At 41.4% G+C, this 16,081-nt stretch overlaps 1 protein-coding gene across 2 annotated transcripts in view; it reads left to right on the top strand.

Moving 5' to 3' along the window:
- The first annotated feature begins 1,434 nt into the window (after positions 1-1,434).
- Positions 1,435-16,081, top strand: part of LOC129811296 (phospholipid phosphatase 1-like) — a 28,226-nt gene continuing 13,579 nt past the window's right edge. The window contains exons 1-2 of one of the 2 annotated variants that reach the window (XM_055862498.1): positions 1,435-2,004; positions 15,789-15,940. In XM_055862498.1, coding sequence (XP_055718473.1) covers positions 1,947-2,004; positions 15,789-15,940 — 210 coding nt within the window. In that variant the 5' untranslated portion in view covers positions 1,435-1,946. Of the gene's footprint in view, positions 2,005-12,928; positions 13,084-15,788; positions 15,941-16,081 lie in introns of both variants that reach the window. The other variant, XM_055862490.1, reaches the window with a different exon arrangement.

The raw sequence follows: 16,081 nt of genomic DNA, 5'->3' as shown, positions 1-16,081 counted from the left end.
AGCAGGGAGTTGCGTTCCCTCTTCTCAGAGGCGTGCGTAACAGTGATGTCCAGTTGATGGAAGTCTCATCATTACAGTTTTCAGTGGTACACCTAGATGGCAGCATTGTATCGCTGTTGAGGAACCGAAGTGCCAAAATGAATGTTGTGGACATGAGGCTATCACTTTGGACATTATTTGCCTATAAGCCATTTGCAACCGGAGACTGACCTTTAGTGCATCCTGTTACATCCAAGCACACAACATCATGCATTATTAGAGGATGGAGATGTGGTCAGGTTTTGTGCTGCTGCCATGTTGTGTTGCTACCATGTTGTGCTGCTACCATGTTGTTGTCATGTTGTGTTGCTACCATGCTGTGTTGTCATGTGTTGCTGACATACTATGTTGTCATCTTAGGTCTCTCTTTATGTAGTGTTGTCTCTCTTGTCGTGATGTGTGTTTTGTCCTATATTTTTATTTAATTTTGTTTTTTTAATCCCAGCCCCCATCCCCGCAGGAGGCCTTTTGGTAGGCCGTCATTGTAAATTCGATATTTTTCTTAACTAATTTGCCTAGTTAAATGAAGGTTAAATAAACAAAACAAAAAAATACAAAAAATATTGTAATAAAATATAATCCTGAGAAAAGTAATGTGTACCATACGCCTACAGGTTGAATAAGAACCAAACCTGAAAGCTGATACCACTCATGCGTTTCATTCTCGCCGGTGTTCACGTGCTATCGGAGTTATCTATACTCCACGTCGGAATTGCGAGTGATACATTTTTTTTGTTAAGTTGTGAATTTTTACCACTTACCTTTCACCTTTTCAAACAAAAGTTGACAGATCAGTTTTTGACAACTTCCTTATTAATAGGTAGCCTATAGATAATGTAGGCCTAGCTAGTTGACCATATTAATAGGTAGCCTATAGATCATGTAGGCCTAGCTAGTTTGACCATATTAATAGGTAGTCTATAGATAATGTAGGCCTAGCTAGTTTGACCATATTGCCAATGTTAAGCAAATTAGCTAACTTCATTATTAACAACATTAATAACAAGCACAAACATGTCGGATTTCAGACTTCCCACCTTCCAGTTTCCCATTTCACACGAGCACGTGAAGAAAACAATATGGTTCCTAAACTTCAATAAAATGTCCTGGACAAATGATATAGGCTTTATAAGATATAGTTTACAATATTTATGAGAAGTCTTGGGAATGTTTATTGATAAAACCAATATAGCTTTTTGTTACAGGTTTACAAATTATGCTTTGCATTTAGCCTATCAAGCAGGCTGCATAAGACATTTTCTTCCTATGTGATCTTTTACTCAATTAGTTATTAAAGGACCATAATAATGTTGCTACTTTAATTGAATAAATTAACACCGCAATGGCAGTAGGCCTAGAGTAGGCGGGGCGAAAGGTTATCCGTGCTGTCATATTCTATTGTGCTTTTGTGCTTGCAGACAGGCAGGCGATAGTCTCTTCTGTCCATCCTCTTCGCCAGCTGCCATAACGAAACCCCACTGTGCTCATGACTCTTTGCGCAGTCTGGTAGACTACAGAGTATACAGACCTCTACATTATAGCCTTCACCGTCGGTTTTGCCAACCGATTTTAATGATACTCAAAGGACCGTCTAATTTACCGGGCCACGGTCGGCGCCTGTGATTAGAATGTCGATGCGCATGACGATTCGATCATTCAAAGGGGAGGATCAGCTCTAACATTCTGTGTCAAATTACGGCATTTACGCTGTCTGTAGTCATTATAAGGCTTCAAAGGTTAGGCTTCTCAATTGACGGTTTCTAATATTATTTTTTAGATCGAAGTATTGTTTAGGTTTAGTCTAATCAGATCTACGGTTACTCGGCTACTACGCTTTCAAGGATACGACGACAACACGAGTCGTCTAAGGATCATCTGTGTCAACGAGCTGAGGAGAAACCGTAAAAATGTTCGAGACGAGAGGGATTCCTTTTATTCTGCTTGACATCGCCTGTCTAATTCTCGGTATGTATCTGCTTGCTATGACTTGCTTATTATAATGTTGTTATATTGTAACGAGTTACCTTATTTACATAATATTTGACCATTTCTGTCACGTGTATAGGCTATCGAGGGAGTGGTTATATGTTGCATATTGGTCAAACGAGGGTGAATCTTTCGTGAAGAAGTTGATCATTTGATAATAAGTAGGCTAATTAACACCAAAACAAGTATTTTGTGACCAAAGCAGTGAAAGAGATTGAGTGCCATATGTGTCTTACTACTGCTGCTGCACTCCGTTGATTGATGTTGAACAGTTAATGTTGCTTGTGAAATTGGTGATGATACAATGTAATAGAACGATAACAAATGTAACTCTTGCGTTCTCGAATGATTATTCAAATTGTATTCCTGTCGTAAAAGTAGGAACTATGGAATGAGCCTTGCTGTTGTTTAGATTGCATTAAATTATAGCCATCACCCCTACAGTATCTGGCGTAAGTTATATCCATCACTCCTACAGTATCTGGCGTCAGTTATAGCCATCACCTCTACAGTATCTGGCGTCAGTTATATCCATCACCTCTACAGTATCTGGCGTCAGTTATAGCCATCACCCCTACAGTATCTGGCGTCAGTTATAGCCATCACCCCTACAGTATCTGGCGTCAGTTATAGCCATCACCGCTACAGTATCTGGCGTCAGTTATATCCATCACCTCTACAGTATCTGGCGTCAGTTATATCCATCACCCCTATAGTAACTGGCGTCAGTTATAGCCATCACCCCTACAGTATCTGGCGTCAGTTATAGCCATCACCCCTACAGTATCTGGCGTCAGTTATAGCCATCACCCCTACAGTATCTGGCGTCAGTTATAGCCATCACCCCTACAGTATCTGGCGTCAGTTATAGCCATCACCCCTACAGTATCTGGCGTCAGTTATAGCCATCACCCCTACAGTATCTGGCGTCAGTTATAGCCATCACCTCTACAGTATCTGGCGTCAGTTATATCCATCACCCCTACAGTATCTGGCGTCAGTTATAGCCATCACCCCTACAGTATCTGGCGTCAGTTATAGCCATCACCCCTACAGTATCTGGCGTCAGTTATAGCCATCACCTCTACAGTATCTGGCGTCAGTTATATCCATCACCCCTACAGTATCTGGCGTCAGTTATATCCATCACCCCTACAGTATCTGGCGTCAGTTATAGCCATCACCTCTACAGTATCTGGCGTCAGTTATATCCATCACCCCTACAGTATCTGGCGTCAGTTATAGCCATCACCCCTACAGTATCTGGCGTCAGTTATAGCCATCACCCCTACAGTATCTGGCGTCAGTTATAGCCATCACCCCTACAGTATCTGGCGTCAGTTATAGCCAACACCCCTACAGTATCTGGCGTCAGTTATAGCCATCACCCCTACAGTATCTGGCGTCAGTTATAGCCATCACCCCTACAGTATCTGGCGTCAGTTATAGCCATCACCCCTACAGTATCTGGCGTCAGTTATATCCATCACCCCTACAGTATCTGGCGTCAGTTATATCCATCACCCCTACAGTATCTGGCGTCCGTTATATCCATCACCCCTACAGTATCTGGCGTCAGTTATATCCATCACCCCTACAGTATCTGGCGTCAGTTATAGCCATCACCTCTACAGTATCTGGCGTCAGTTTTATCCATCACCCCTACAGTATCTGGCGGCAGTTATAGCCATCACCCCTACAGTATCTGGCGTCAGTTATAGCCATCACCCCTACAGTATCTGGCATCAGTTATATCCATCACCCCTACAGTATCTGGCATCAGTTATATCCATCACCCCTACAGTATCTGGCATCAGTTATAGCCATCACCCCTACAGTATCTGGCATCAGTTATAGCCATCACCCCTACAGTATCTGGCGTCAGTTATAGCCATCACCCCTACAGTATCTGGCGTCAGTTATAGCCATCACCTCTACAGTATCTGGCGTCATTTATATCCATCACCCCTACAGTATCTGGCATCAGTTATAGCCATCACCCCTACAGTATCTGGCGTCAGTTATAGCCATCACCTCTACAGTATCTGGCGTCAGTTATAGCCATCACCCCTACAGTATCTGGCGTCAGTTATAGCCATCACCCCTACAGTATCTGGCGTCAGTTATAGCCATCACCCCTACAGTATCTGGCGTCAGTTATAGCCATCACCTCTACAGTATCTGGCGTCAGTTATATCCATCACCTCTACAGTATCTGGCGTCAGTTATAGCCATCACCTCTACAGTATCTGGCGTCAGTTATATCCATCACCCCTACAGTATCTGGCGTCAGTTATAGCCATCACCCCTACAGTATCTGGCGTCAGTTATAGCCATCACCTCTACAGTATCTGGCGTCAGTTATATCCATCACCTCTACAGTATCTGGCGTCAGTTATAGCCATCACCTCTACAGTATCTGGCGTCAGTTATAGCCATCACCCCTACAGTATCTGGCGTCAGTTATAGCCATCACCCCTACAGTATCTGGCGTCAGTTATAGCCATCACCCCTACAGTATCTGGCGTCAGTTATAGCCATCACCTCTACAGTATCTGGCGTCAGTTATAGCCATCACCCCTACAGTATCTGGCATCAGTTATAGCCATCACCCCTACAGTATCTGGCGTCAGTTATATCAATCACCCCTACAGTATCTGGCGTCAGTTATAGCCATCACCCCTACAGTATCTGGCGTCAAGAAATTATATTGGCTTTTCAAAGCTATCAGGTGCTGTTCTCCATAGCTGCCAATACAGAACTAGTAAAGGCCCAGTGGCCTACATTTGTGGGGGGGAAATGTTTTAAAATAAATTATTAATAATTGTTTTAATTCTGAATTTTCAGGGGGTGCTGGTTTCTATTTCAGGCAGTACTGAATAACCATTCATTTGTAATGATTTATCCATTGTTGCTTGGAAACTTTTTGGCCTTATTGTGTTAATGATTATTTATCCTACTAGCCCTCTATTTAGGAACCCTGGTGTAGGAGTTTAATCTAATTATGAATTATGGAAGTCTTGGATTGGTCCTACATAAGGTATCCCAGAGTGCAGTGCACTCATTTCCTTTCCCTGTGTGCTGAACATTAGTCTAACTCTATTGTACTAATTCAGCTAATTCAGATGTTTTAAATGTGCTTAGAGAGTAAGAAGCTTAGCAATATGAATATAACTGATGTGAGTGCTACTTTTTTCTGTCAAGATTACATCAACTTGGAACTGATTTCACACTCAGATAGTGTCTCTCTACTAGATAGAGCTTCCTCAGTCATGACATACATATGGTTTGGTTTGGGGTGATGGCATACTAAAAATACAAACCCTTCATCACAAATGTCTAGATGTGTGTCTACCAGATGCGACTACCGATACCTTCATAGGTGTGTGTTGAAAGTGGGTTCTATGGTTTTCTCAGAACATATAGTAAATACTAGAGATACAGTTGAAGTCGGAAGTTTACATACACTTACGTTGGAGTCATTAAAACTTGTTTTTCAACCACTCCACCAATTTCTTGTTACAAACTATAGTTTTGGCAAGTCGGTTAGGACATATACTTTGTGCATGACACAAGTCATTTTTCCAACAATTGTTGACAGACAGATAATTTCACTTATAATTCACTGTATCACAATTCCAGTGGGTCAGAAGTTTACATACACGAAGTTGACTATGCCTTTAAACAGCTTAGAAAATTCCAGAAAATTATGTCATGGTTTTAGAAGCTCTTGATAGGCTAATTGACATCATTTGAATCAATTGGAGGTGTACCTGTGGATGTATTTCAAGACCTACCTTCAGACTCAGTGGCTAATTGCTTGACATCATGGGAAAATTAAAAGAAATCAGCCAAGACCTCAGAAAAACAATTGTAGTCCTCCACAAGTCTGGTTCATCCTTGGGAGCAATTTCCAAATGCCTGAAGGTACCACGTTCATCTGTACAAACAATTGTACGCAAGTATAAACACCATGGGACCACGCAGCCGTCATACCGCTCAGGAAGGAGAAGCGTTCTGTCTCCTAGAGATGAACGTACTTTGGTGCGAAAAGTGCAAATCAATTCCAGAACAACAGCAAAGGACCTTGTGAAGATGCTGGAGGAAACCGGTGCAAAATATCTATTTCCACAGTAAAATTAGCCCTATATCGACATAACCTGAAAGGCTGCTCAGCAAGGAAGAAGCCACTGCTCCAAAACCGCCATAAGAAAGCCAGACTACGGTTTGCAACTGCACATGGGGACAAAGATCGTACTTTTTGGAGAAATGTCCTCTGGTCTGATGAAACAAAAATAGAACTGTTTGGCCATAATGACCATCGTTATGTTTGGGTGAAAAAGGGGGAGCCTTGCAAGCCGAAGCACGGGGTGGAAGCATCATGTTGTGGGGGTGCTTTGCTGCAGGAGGGACTGGTGCACTTCACACAATAGATGGCATCATGAGGCAGAAAAATTATGTGGATATATTGAAGCAACATCTCAAGACATCAGTCAAGAAGTTAAATCTTGGTCGCAAATGGGTCTTCCAAATGGACAATGACCCTAAGCAAACTTCCAAAGTTGTGGCAAAATGGCTTAAGGACAACAACTTCAAGGTATTGGAGTGGCCATCACATAGCCCTGACCTCAATCCTATAGAAAAGTTGTGGGCAGAACTGAAAAAGCGTGTGCGAGCAAGGAGGCCTACAAACCTGACTGTTACATCAGCTCTGTCAGGAGGAATGGGACAAAATTCACCCAATTTATTGTGGGAAGCTTGTGGAAGGCTTCCCGAAAAGTTTGACCCAAGTTAAACAATTTAAAGGCAATGCTACCAAGTACTAATTGAGTGTATGGTAACTTCTGACCCACTGGGAATGTGAAAGCTGAAATAAATAATTCTCTCTACTATTATTCTGACATTTCACATTCTTAAAATAAAGTGGTGATCCTAACTGTCCGAAGACAGGGAATTTATACTAGGATTAAATGTCAGGAATTGTGAAAGACTGAGTTTAAATGAATTTGGCAAAGGTGTATGTAAACTTCCGACTTCAACTGCATATGCGTGTGTTAGTCAGTGGTCTAGTGGTGCCTAGAGAAGTGGGTATACAGTGGCTTGCGAAAGTATTCACCCCCCTTGGCATTTTTCCTATTTTGTTGCTTTACAACCTGGAAGTAAAATATATTTTTTTGGCTGGTTTGTATCATTTGATTTTCTCAACATGCCCACCACTTTATTGTGAAATAAACAAGAAATAAGACAAAAAACTGAAAACTTGAGCGTGTATAACTATTCACCCCACAAAAGTCAATACTTTGTAGAGCCACCTTTTGCAGCAAGTACAGCTGCAAGTCTCTTGGGGTATGTCTCTATAAGCTTGGCACATCTAGCCACTGGGATTTTTGCCCATTCTTCAAGGCAAAATTGCTCCAGCTCCTTCAAGTTGGATGGGTTCCACTGGTGTACAGCAATCTTTAAGTCATACCACAGATTCTCAACTGTATTGAGGTTTGGGCTTTGACTAAGCTATTCCAAGACATTTAAATGTTTCACTTTAAAACTTCTTATGGCTGAGATCCCGTTAACGGGATCGACTTGACAACAGCCAGTGAGAGTGCAGGGTGCCAAATTCAAACAGAAATCTCATAATTAAAATTCATCAAACATGCAAGTATTTTACACAATTTTAAAAATAAACTTGTTGTAAATCCAGCCACAGAGTCCGATTTCAAAAAGGCTTAATGACGAAAGCACACCAAACGATTATGTTAGGTCAGTACCTAGTCACAGAAAAACACAGCCATTTTTCCAGCCAAAGAGAGGATTAAAATTTTAAAAAAGCAGGAGATAAAATTAATCACTAACCTTTGATGATCTTCATCAGATGACACTCATAGGACTTCATGTTACACAATACATGTATGTTTTGTTTGGTAAAGTTCATATTTATATCCAAAAATCTTAGTTTACATTGGCGCATTATGTTCAGTAATGTTTTGCCTCAAACATCCAGTGATTTTGCAGAGAGCCACATCAATTTACAGAAATACTCATAATAAACATTGATAAAATATACAAGTATTATACATGGAACTTTAGATAAACTTCTCCTTAATGCAACCGCTGTGTCAGATTTTATTTTTTTTTATTACGGAAAAAGCACACCATGCTATAATCTGAGTACAGCGCTCAGAGCCCAAACAAGCCATACAGATATCCGCCATGTTGTGGAGTCAACAGAAGTCAGAAATAGTATTGTAAATATTCACTTACCTTTGATGATCTTCATGAGAATGCACTCCCAGGAATCCCAGTCCACACTAAATGTTTGTTTTGTTTGAGAACGTCCATAATTTATGTCCAAATACCTCCTTTTTGTTCACGCGTTTAGTTAAAAAATCCAAATTGATGACGCGCAGGTCAGACGAAAAGCCAAACAATTCCATTACAGTTCGTAGAAACTTGTCAAACAATGTATAGAATCAATCTTTAGGATGTTAACATAAATCTTCAATAAATGTTTCAACCGGAGAATTCCTTTGTCTTCAGAAATGCGATGGAACGCAGGTCGCTCTCACAGGAGCACGCGTGATCAGCTCATGCCAGACACCTGACTCAAAGAGCTCTCCTTCCCTCATTCTTCACAGTAGAAGCATCAAACAAGGTTCTAAAGACTGATGACATCTAGTGGAAACCTTAGGAAGTGCAATATGACCCCAAATACACTGTATATTGGATAGGCAAACCTACCAACCTCAGATTTCCCACTTCCTGGTTGGATTTTTTCTCAGGTTTTTGCCTGCCATATGAGTTCTGTTATACTCACAGACATCATTCAAACAGTTTTAGAAACTTCAGAGTTTTCTATCCAAATCTACTAATAATATGCATATATTAGCTACTATGACTGAGGAGCAGGCAGTTTCCTCTGGGCACCTCTGTGCACCTTTCATCCAAGCTACTCAATACTGCCCCTGCAGCCATAAGAAGTGTGAATATCATGACTGTCTGCGTAGTGTTCTCTCACTGACAACAAAGTAACCGAAATACAGTATAGCAGACCCGTTTTTAAATGTTTTTGACATTTGAATGTGATTGAGATAACCAATGTCCATAAAGATCCTACTATTTGAAGTGTTTTGGTGAATGGATATCTCTCAGCTATTTGCACTGAAGCTTAACCATGACCAGCTCCTCCTGTGTGTCCTCCTATATATATATATATATAAATGAGAGAGAGAGAGAGAGATTTGACCTCTCAGCTTCCCTATCAAATCTAAAAATGTCAAACAGAAAACAAAAGAAAATGAACAACTATGACAAATGGTTTGAAAAAGAATGCAAAAACCTAAGAAAGAAATTGAGAAACCTATCCAACCATAAACATAGAGACCCAGAAAACCTGAGCCTACACCTTCACTATGGTGAATCACTAAAATAATACAGAAATACACTACGGAAAAAGAAGGAACAGCACGTCAGAAATCAGCTCAATGTAATTGAAGAATCAATAGACTCTAACCACTTCTGGGAAAATTGGAAAACACTAAACAAACAACAACACGAAGAGTTATCTATCCAAAATGGAGATGTATGGGTAAACCACTTCTCCAATCTTTTTGGCCCTATAACAAAGAACAAACAGCAAAAACATATACATGATCAAATACAAATCTTAGAATCAACAATTTAAGACTTCCCGGAACCCACTGGATTCTCAATTACATTGAATGAACTACAGGACAAAATACAAACCTTCCAACCCAAAAAGGCCTGTGGTGTTGATGGTATCCTCAATGAAACAATAAAATAAACAGATAACAAATTCCAATTGGCTATACTTAAACTCTAACATCATTCTCAGCTCTGGTATCTTCCCCAATATTTGGAACCAAGGACTGATCACCCTAATCCACAAAAGTGGAGACAAATTTGACCCCAGTAACTACCGTGGGATATGCGTCAACAGCAACTTTGGAAAATCCTCTGCATTATCATTAACAGCAGACTTGTACATTTCCTCAGTGAAAACAATGTACAGAGCAAATGTCAAATTGGCTTTTTACCAAATTACCGTACAACAGACCACGTGTTCACCCTGCAAACCCTAATTGACGAACTAAACGGAGGCAAAGTCTTCTCATGCTTTGTTGATTTCAAAAAACCTTTGACTCAATTTGGCATGAGGGTCTGCTATACAAATTGATGGAAAGTGGTGTTGGGGGGGAAAAAATACAACACTATAAAATCCACGGCCTAAACATCAGCGCCACATGTAACTTCCACATAGCTGTGAACGAGCTGAAAGAAAGCCAGGAAGGGCCCTCTATGCCATCAAAAGGAACATAAAATTTGACATACCAATTAGGATCTGGCAAAAAAATACTTGAATCAGTTATAGAACCCATTGCCCTCAATGGTTGTGAGGTATGGGGTCCACTCACCAACCAAGAATTCACAAAATGGGACAAACACCAAATTGAGACTCTGCATGCAGAATTCTGCAAAAATATCCTGTGTTCAACGTAAGGATCAATCCGGTACCCACTAATTATCAAAATCCAGAAAAGAGACGTTAAATTCTACAACCACCTAAAAGGAAGCGATTCCCAAATCTTCCAAAACAAATCTCTCACCTACAGAGAGATGAACCTGGAGAAGAGTCCCCAAAGCAAGCTGGTCCTTGGGCTCTGTTCACAAACACAGACAGACCCCACAGAGCCCCAGGACAGCAACACAATTAGACCCAACCAAATCATGAGAAAACAAAAAGATAATTACTTAAGGAACAAAAAAACTAGAATGCTATTGGCACTAAACAGAGAGTACACAGTGGCAGAATACCTGACCACTGTGACTGACCCAAACTTAAGGAAAGCTTTGACTACGTACAGACTCAGTGAGCATTGCCTTGCTATTGAGAGAGGCCGCCGTAGACAGACCTGGCTCTCAAGAGAAGACAGGCTATGTGCACACTGCCCACAAAATGAGGTGGAAACTGAGCTGCACTTCCTAACCGCCTGCCAAATGTATGACCATATTAGAGACACGTTTCCCTCAGATTCCACAGTGTGCCATCACAGTAGCAAGATTTGTAACCTGTTGCCTCAAGAAAAGGGCAACCAGTGAAGAACAAACACCATTGTAAATACAACCCATATTTATGTTTATTTATTTTCCCCGTTGTACTTTAACCATTTGTACATCGTTACAACACTGTGTATATATATACACATAATGTCATGTGTAATGTCTTTATTCTTTTGGAACTTCTGTGAGTGTAATGTTGTTCATTTTTATTGTTTATTTCACTTTTGTATGTTATCTACTTCACTTGCTTTGGCAGTGCTAACATATGTTTCCCATGCCAATAAAACCCCTTGAATTGAATTGAGAGAGAGTGTTTACACGCTGAGTACGGCAGAGTGTTTACACGCTGAGTACGGCAGAGTGTTTACACGCTGAGTACGGCAGAGTGTTTACACGCTGAGTACGGCAGAGTGTTTACACGCTGAGTACGGCAGAGTGTTTACACGCTGAGTACGGCAGAGTGTTTACACGCTGAGTACGGCAGAGTGTTTACACGCTGAGTACGGCAGAGTGTTTACACGCTGAGTACGGCAGAGTGTTTACACGCTGAGTACGGCAGAGTGTTTACACGCTGAGTACGGCAGAGTGTTTACACGCTGAGTACGGCAGAGTGTTTACACGCTGAGTACGGCAGAGTGTTTACACGCTGAGTACGGCAGAGTGTTTACACGCTGAGTACGGCAGAGTGTTTACACGCTGAGTACGGCAGAGTGTTTACACGCTGAGTACGGCAGAGTGTTTACACGCTGAGTACGGCAGAGTGTTTACATGATGAGTGTGTGAGTTTGAGGATGTAGCGTGACAGTTGAGCAACACAGACCTCCACTCTGTCCCTCATGGGAAGAGGGGCCTCATGCTTCTGGTTTCAACTTGAACCAGAATAAAAAGGCTGTGCTGTTTTCCCAGCATGCCTTTCCCCGGCAATAACAAAAGGTTGAACGGACAGGGAGCCAGAGAACAGACACATTCAACTCAGACATTGAACGGTCACAACCTATTAGTTATGATACACTATCTACCGGTCTTTACAGTTTGGATCCATAGAGTAATGAGCTACTACTCACCAATTGCACTACAGCACCGATTTCCCGAAGAGATTGTACAATCTTTCTCAAGAGTCCCCTGTGCTGTGAAAAACGGTCATTATGTTGTCAGTACATCATGTATTCCGTCTGATGTCATTGTTGTTGAACTGTTTCTTTTGATGCTATGTTGTCATTCAACTGGAGCATTTACTGAAGGGCCTCCCTTGGGAACTCATTCTCATAGCTAGAGACTGATTGGTCCCAGACCAGTCTCTAAAACATTCCTCTTTGAAACAATCGTTCCCTTGGAGTAGGGTTGCAAAATTCTGGTACCTTTCCCAAAACTCCCTCGTTTTTCAGAAATCCTGGTTGGAAGATTCCTGGAATTATGAGTGAATAAGCAGGAAATCTGGTAATCCTCCAACCAGCATTTCTGGAAAAATGAATAGAAACTAAACACTTTTAGGTCAGCGAAAGAATAGAATTGGGGTGGAATGTGTGAGTTCTTTAAAGTAAATTCAGTTCCATGAGTGACTTTTTCCAATTCCACACCTGGGTAGGGGACAAGACAGCTAGGCAGGGATGCATGCCCCGCCTGTACAATTGTAAGGGAAACACTGCTCTGAGTCTGAAGTCTCTGGTTGAATATTAACATCTCCGCATCATTACAAACACGTGCTGGTACTGTAGTAGCATGGTAGACACTGAGGTGGTGTTGCTGCTGTCAATAGTGTCCCTGCTGCAAGACATAACAATACTATTGTTACAAAGTTAACCCCTTAACTTCCTCTCTCCATCCACAGCGGGACTGCCCCTGGCAGCCCTTAAATTGGGCCAAATCAAGCCCTATCAGAGGGGCTTTTTCTGTAACGATGACAGCATCAGCTACCCCTTCCACTCCAGCACAGTCACCTCCAATGTGCTCTATGGTGTGGGCTTCACTTTGCCCATTTGCTCTGTAAGTAACAATGGAAGAGTTGACAAAACAAAATACTTCTTACATTTTTACTAACCAAATATTGAACAGCTGGCTTAGAGTACATTATAATGGACAGCTACAGTACTACATAATAACTAACAAACAGGCAGCTGTTCTATCTAAATTGACTGTTAAAAACTTTTGATACCATACACAAAGTGTTCCATTTAGTTATTTAGTTAAACACCTGGTCATGATGTAAAGCTTGAACTTTAGGGAGGATGTCCATAGAGCTTAGGTGTCAGAACCAAAGAGTTCAATTCAACAAGGCCATACCCAGTAAGCAAAACAAATAGATACAATGCCACTACAACCAGATTACAACCATGTAAACAGATTGATGTTATTTCAACCAGTTTATAACCATATAAACCGCTCGGGGATTCGATCCAGGAACCTTTTCGGTTACAGGCCCAACGCTCTAACCACTACGCTACCTGCCGCCCCATTATTTCAACCAGCTTATAACCGTATAAACTGATTGGAATGATATTTCAACCAGCTTTGCCAACCGGGTAATGGTTAACTCAAAAGAGGATGCCCAGTCCACAAAGTGTCCCAATTCCCCCTTCACACATCCCCATTTTATTTTGACACGTCATTTCAGCCACCCCTATAGAGTATTTCATTCACACATATCCTGATATCCGTATGTCATTTCAGTCACTTCTGAAGCTTGTGTTGTGAAAGCTTCTCAGATGTTATTGGATCATTTGTGGTTTTCATCAATAGTAAGGCCTTTAGAGTCCAACCGATCAGTAAGGAAGTATAAAGTCCTGGCTGTTATTGAGGTTCATGCTGATAAGCTTTGGAACAAACACAGGTTACGTTCTCTGTCCAAAAAGAACTGGAACACTTTCCTGGAACACTGTTGATACAGATTCTATTTGAAGAATGACAGAGACAGAAGTGTTGGCACACTGTTCCCTTTGTGTGTGTGTGTGTATCTGTGTGTTACTTAGGAAAGCATGTGTCTACTACTAGCTGTTGTCTACTATCCTGTGTTACGGTCAGAAGTTGAGCTGGTGTGCGTGTAGTGTTGGTGACTGATCCCTCTTCCTGGCCTTCTAAAGTCTTTACTGTGATGAAAACCTTAAAACACACACACACACACTAGACTTTTGTTTTTCATAAACTATGTCTATTCCATTATAATTCACTGGAGTCCCATACACAAAACTTACATCTCAACTCCAGTTCCCTGGACCAGACCAACTGATTTATTTCTCTATACATCAACCTGTTGCCGTGGCAACATTTCAAACTGTGGTGCTTCACAATGCAGCTTTCAGCAGAATAGAGAAAAGGGGTGTGGCTAGTGAGAGTGAATCTATCACCTGAGAGTCTGTGTGGGACCAGTTTCTCCTCTGTCCTTGACAGCCAGACTGCTGGGGTCCTTTTTGATGTCAGCAGTATGATCTGACCATGATAATGTAAATAAATATAACCCCTTTATTCAGCTATGGAAAGGATTTGCATACTAATGTGAACTAAGCTCAACTAACCTTTTTACACATCCTGTTTCTACTTTCCTTGGGTCAAAGTGTGTCATAAAGCTTGCAGTGTGCGATTTGACGGTTTACAAACTATGGTTTTGTGTTTATTACGAATTACTAATGATTGCTTCCACAGCACGTTTGAAGTATACTGTTTCCCTACTGTATGTAGTGTGAAACTCTATTTGGAGGTTTCTAATGTAACTAACATCTTCCTGAAGTTTTTAATGTAACTAACATCTTCCTGAAAAAGTATTCCTGTTACTTCCAACATGATGACCCACTGTGCTTTAAGGAACACAGGGAGAGAGAAAGATGAACAGAGAGAGAGAGATTTCACTTGCTTTGGCAATGTAAACATTTGTTTCCCATGCCAATAAAGCTCCTTGAATTTAATTGAGAGAAGAGAGCAGAGAGAGAACACTATCGCTGGTCGTTGTGGAATGGACATCTAGGCCTACTTGTGGAATGGACATCTAGGCCTACTTGTGGAATGGACATCTAGGCCTACTTGTGGAATGGACATCTAGGCCTACTTGTGGAATGGACATCTAGGCCTACTTGTGGAATGGACATCTAGGCCTACTTGTGGAATGGACATCTAGGCCTACTTGTGGAATGGACATCTAGGCCTACTTGTGGAATGGACATCTAGGCCTACTTGTGGATTGCATGTCCATTGCACTGTGCACTCAAGCACGAAACAGCTGTGAAAGTTTAGGGTGGTGGAGAGGGATCATTTGGGCTTCGTTGGTTCTTCCATTAACACCTTCTCTTCACCAGGGGAGAGAGTAGTGGTAGTTCATGACAACTCTCTTTAGCTACCATGTTGTTTTTCCCTTCCTCCTGTTCCTGACAGCCTGCAATGTTGAAATATCTACTTAGAAATGCCACTTAGCAGATGCTTTTATCTAAAGTGACTTAGTTATCCATACACACGTTTTACATATGGGTGGCCCCGGGACTCAAACCCACAAAACTGGCAATGCAAGAGCCGTGCTCCACCAACTGAGCCATACAGGATCACTGCAGTGTATGTCTTGGCTGGTCTGTCTGGACTTTCCTCTCCGAATGCTCTCTTCTGCTCAGTGTTAGACGGGTGTATGTGGATGCAGGATAACAAGGTGTTCAGTCTACTCTCCTAACCTGTTCCTCCTGTTCTGTTCTCTTTCGTTTGCTTTTTGCTAGCTGGACTCCCGTTCGCAATACTTACACCGCTACACAATCCCTTCAAACAGGGATTTTTCTGTAACGATGATTCGATCAAGTACCCTCTAAAAGAAGACACCATATCCTATCAGTTGTTAGGTGGAGTTATGATACCCGTCACAGTACTCACTGTAAGTGCACCTGTTTTATGTTCCCTAGTTAACTTCTCTTCCTTTGCCATTTTGTGCTTAACATTCATTTAGGCTACACATACATACACAAATGACGTGTATGTCTAGTTTAACAGCTTGCTTCATTAATCGTATTGTCTA

This window comes from Salvelinus fontinalis, chromosome 2 (assembly GCF_029448725.1).
Source record: "Salvelinus fontinalis isolate EN_2023a chromosome 2, ASM2944872v1, whole genome shotgun sequence".
Lineage (NCBI taxonomy): Eukaryota > Metazoa > Chordata > Actinopteri > Salmoniformes > Salmonidae > Salvelinus > Salvelinus fontinalis.
The sequence above is the reverse complement of the archived record's forward strand: the minus strand, read 5'-3'. Positions and strand labels throughout refer to the sequence as shown.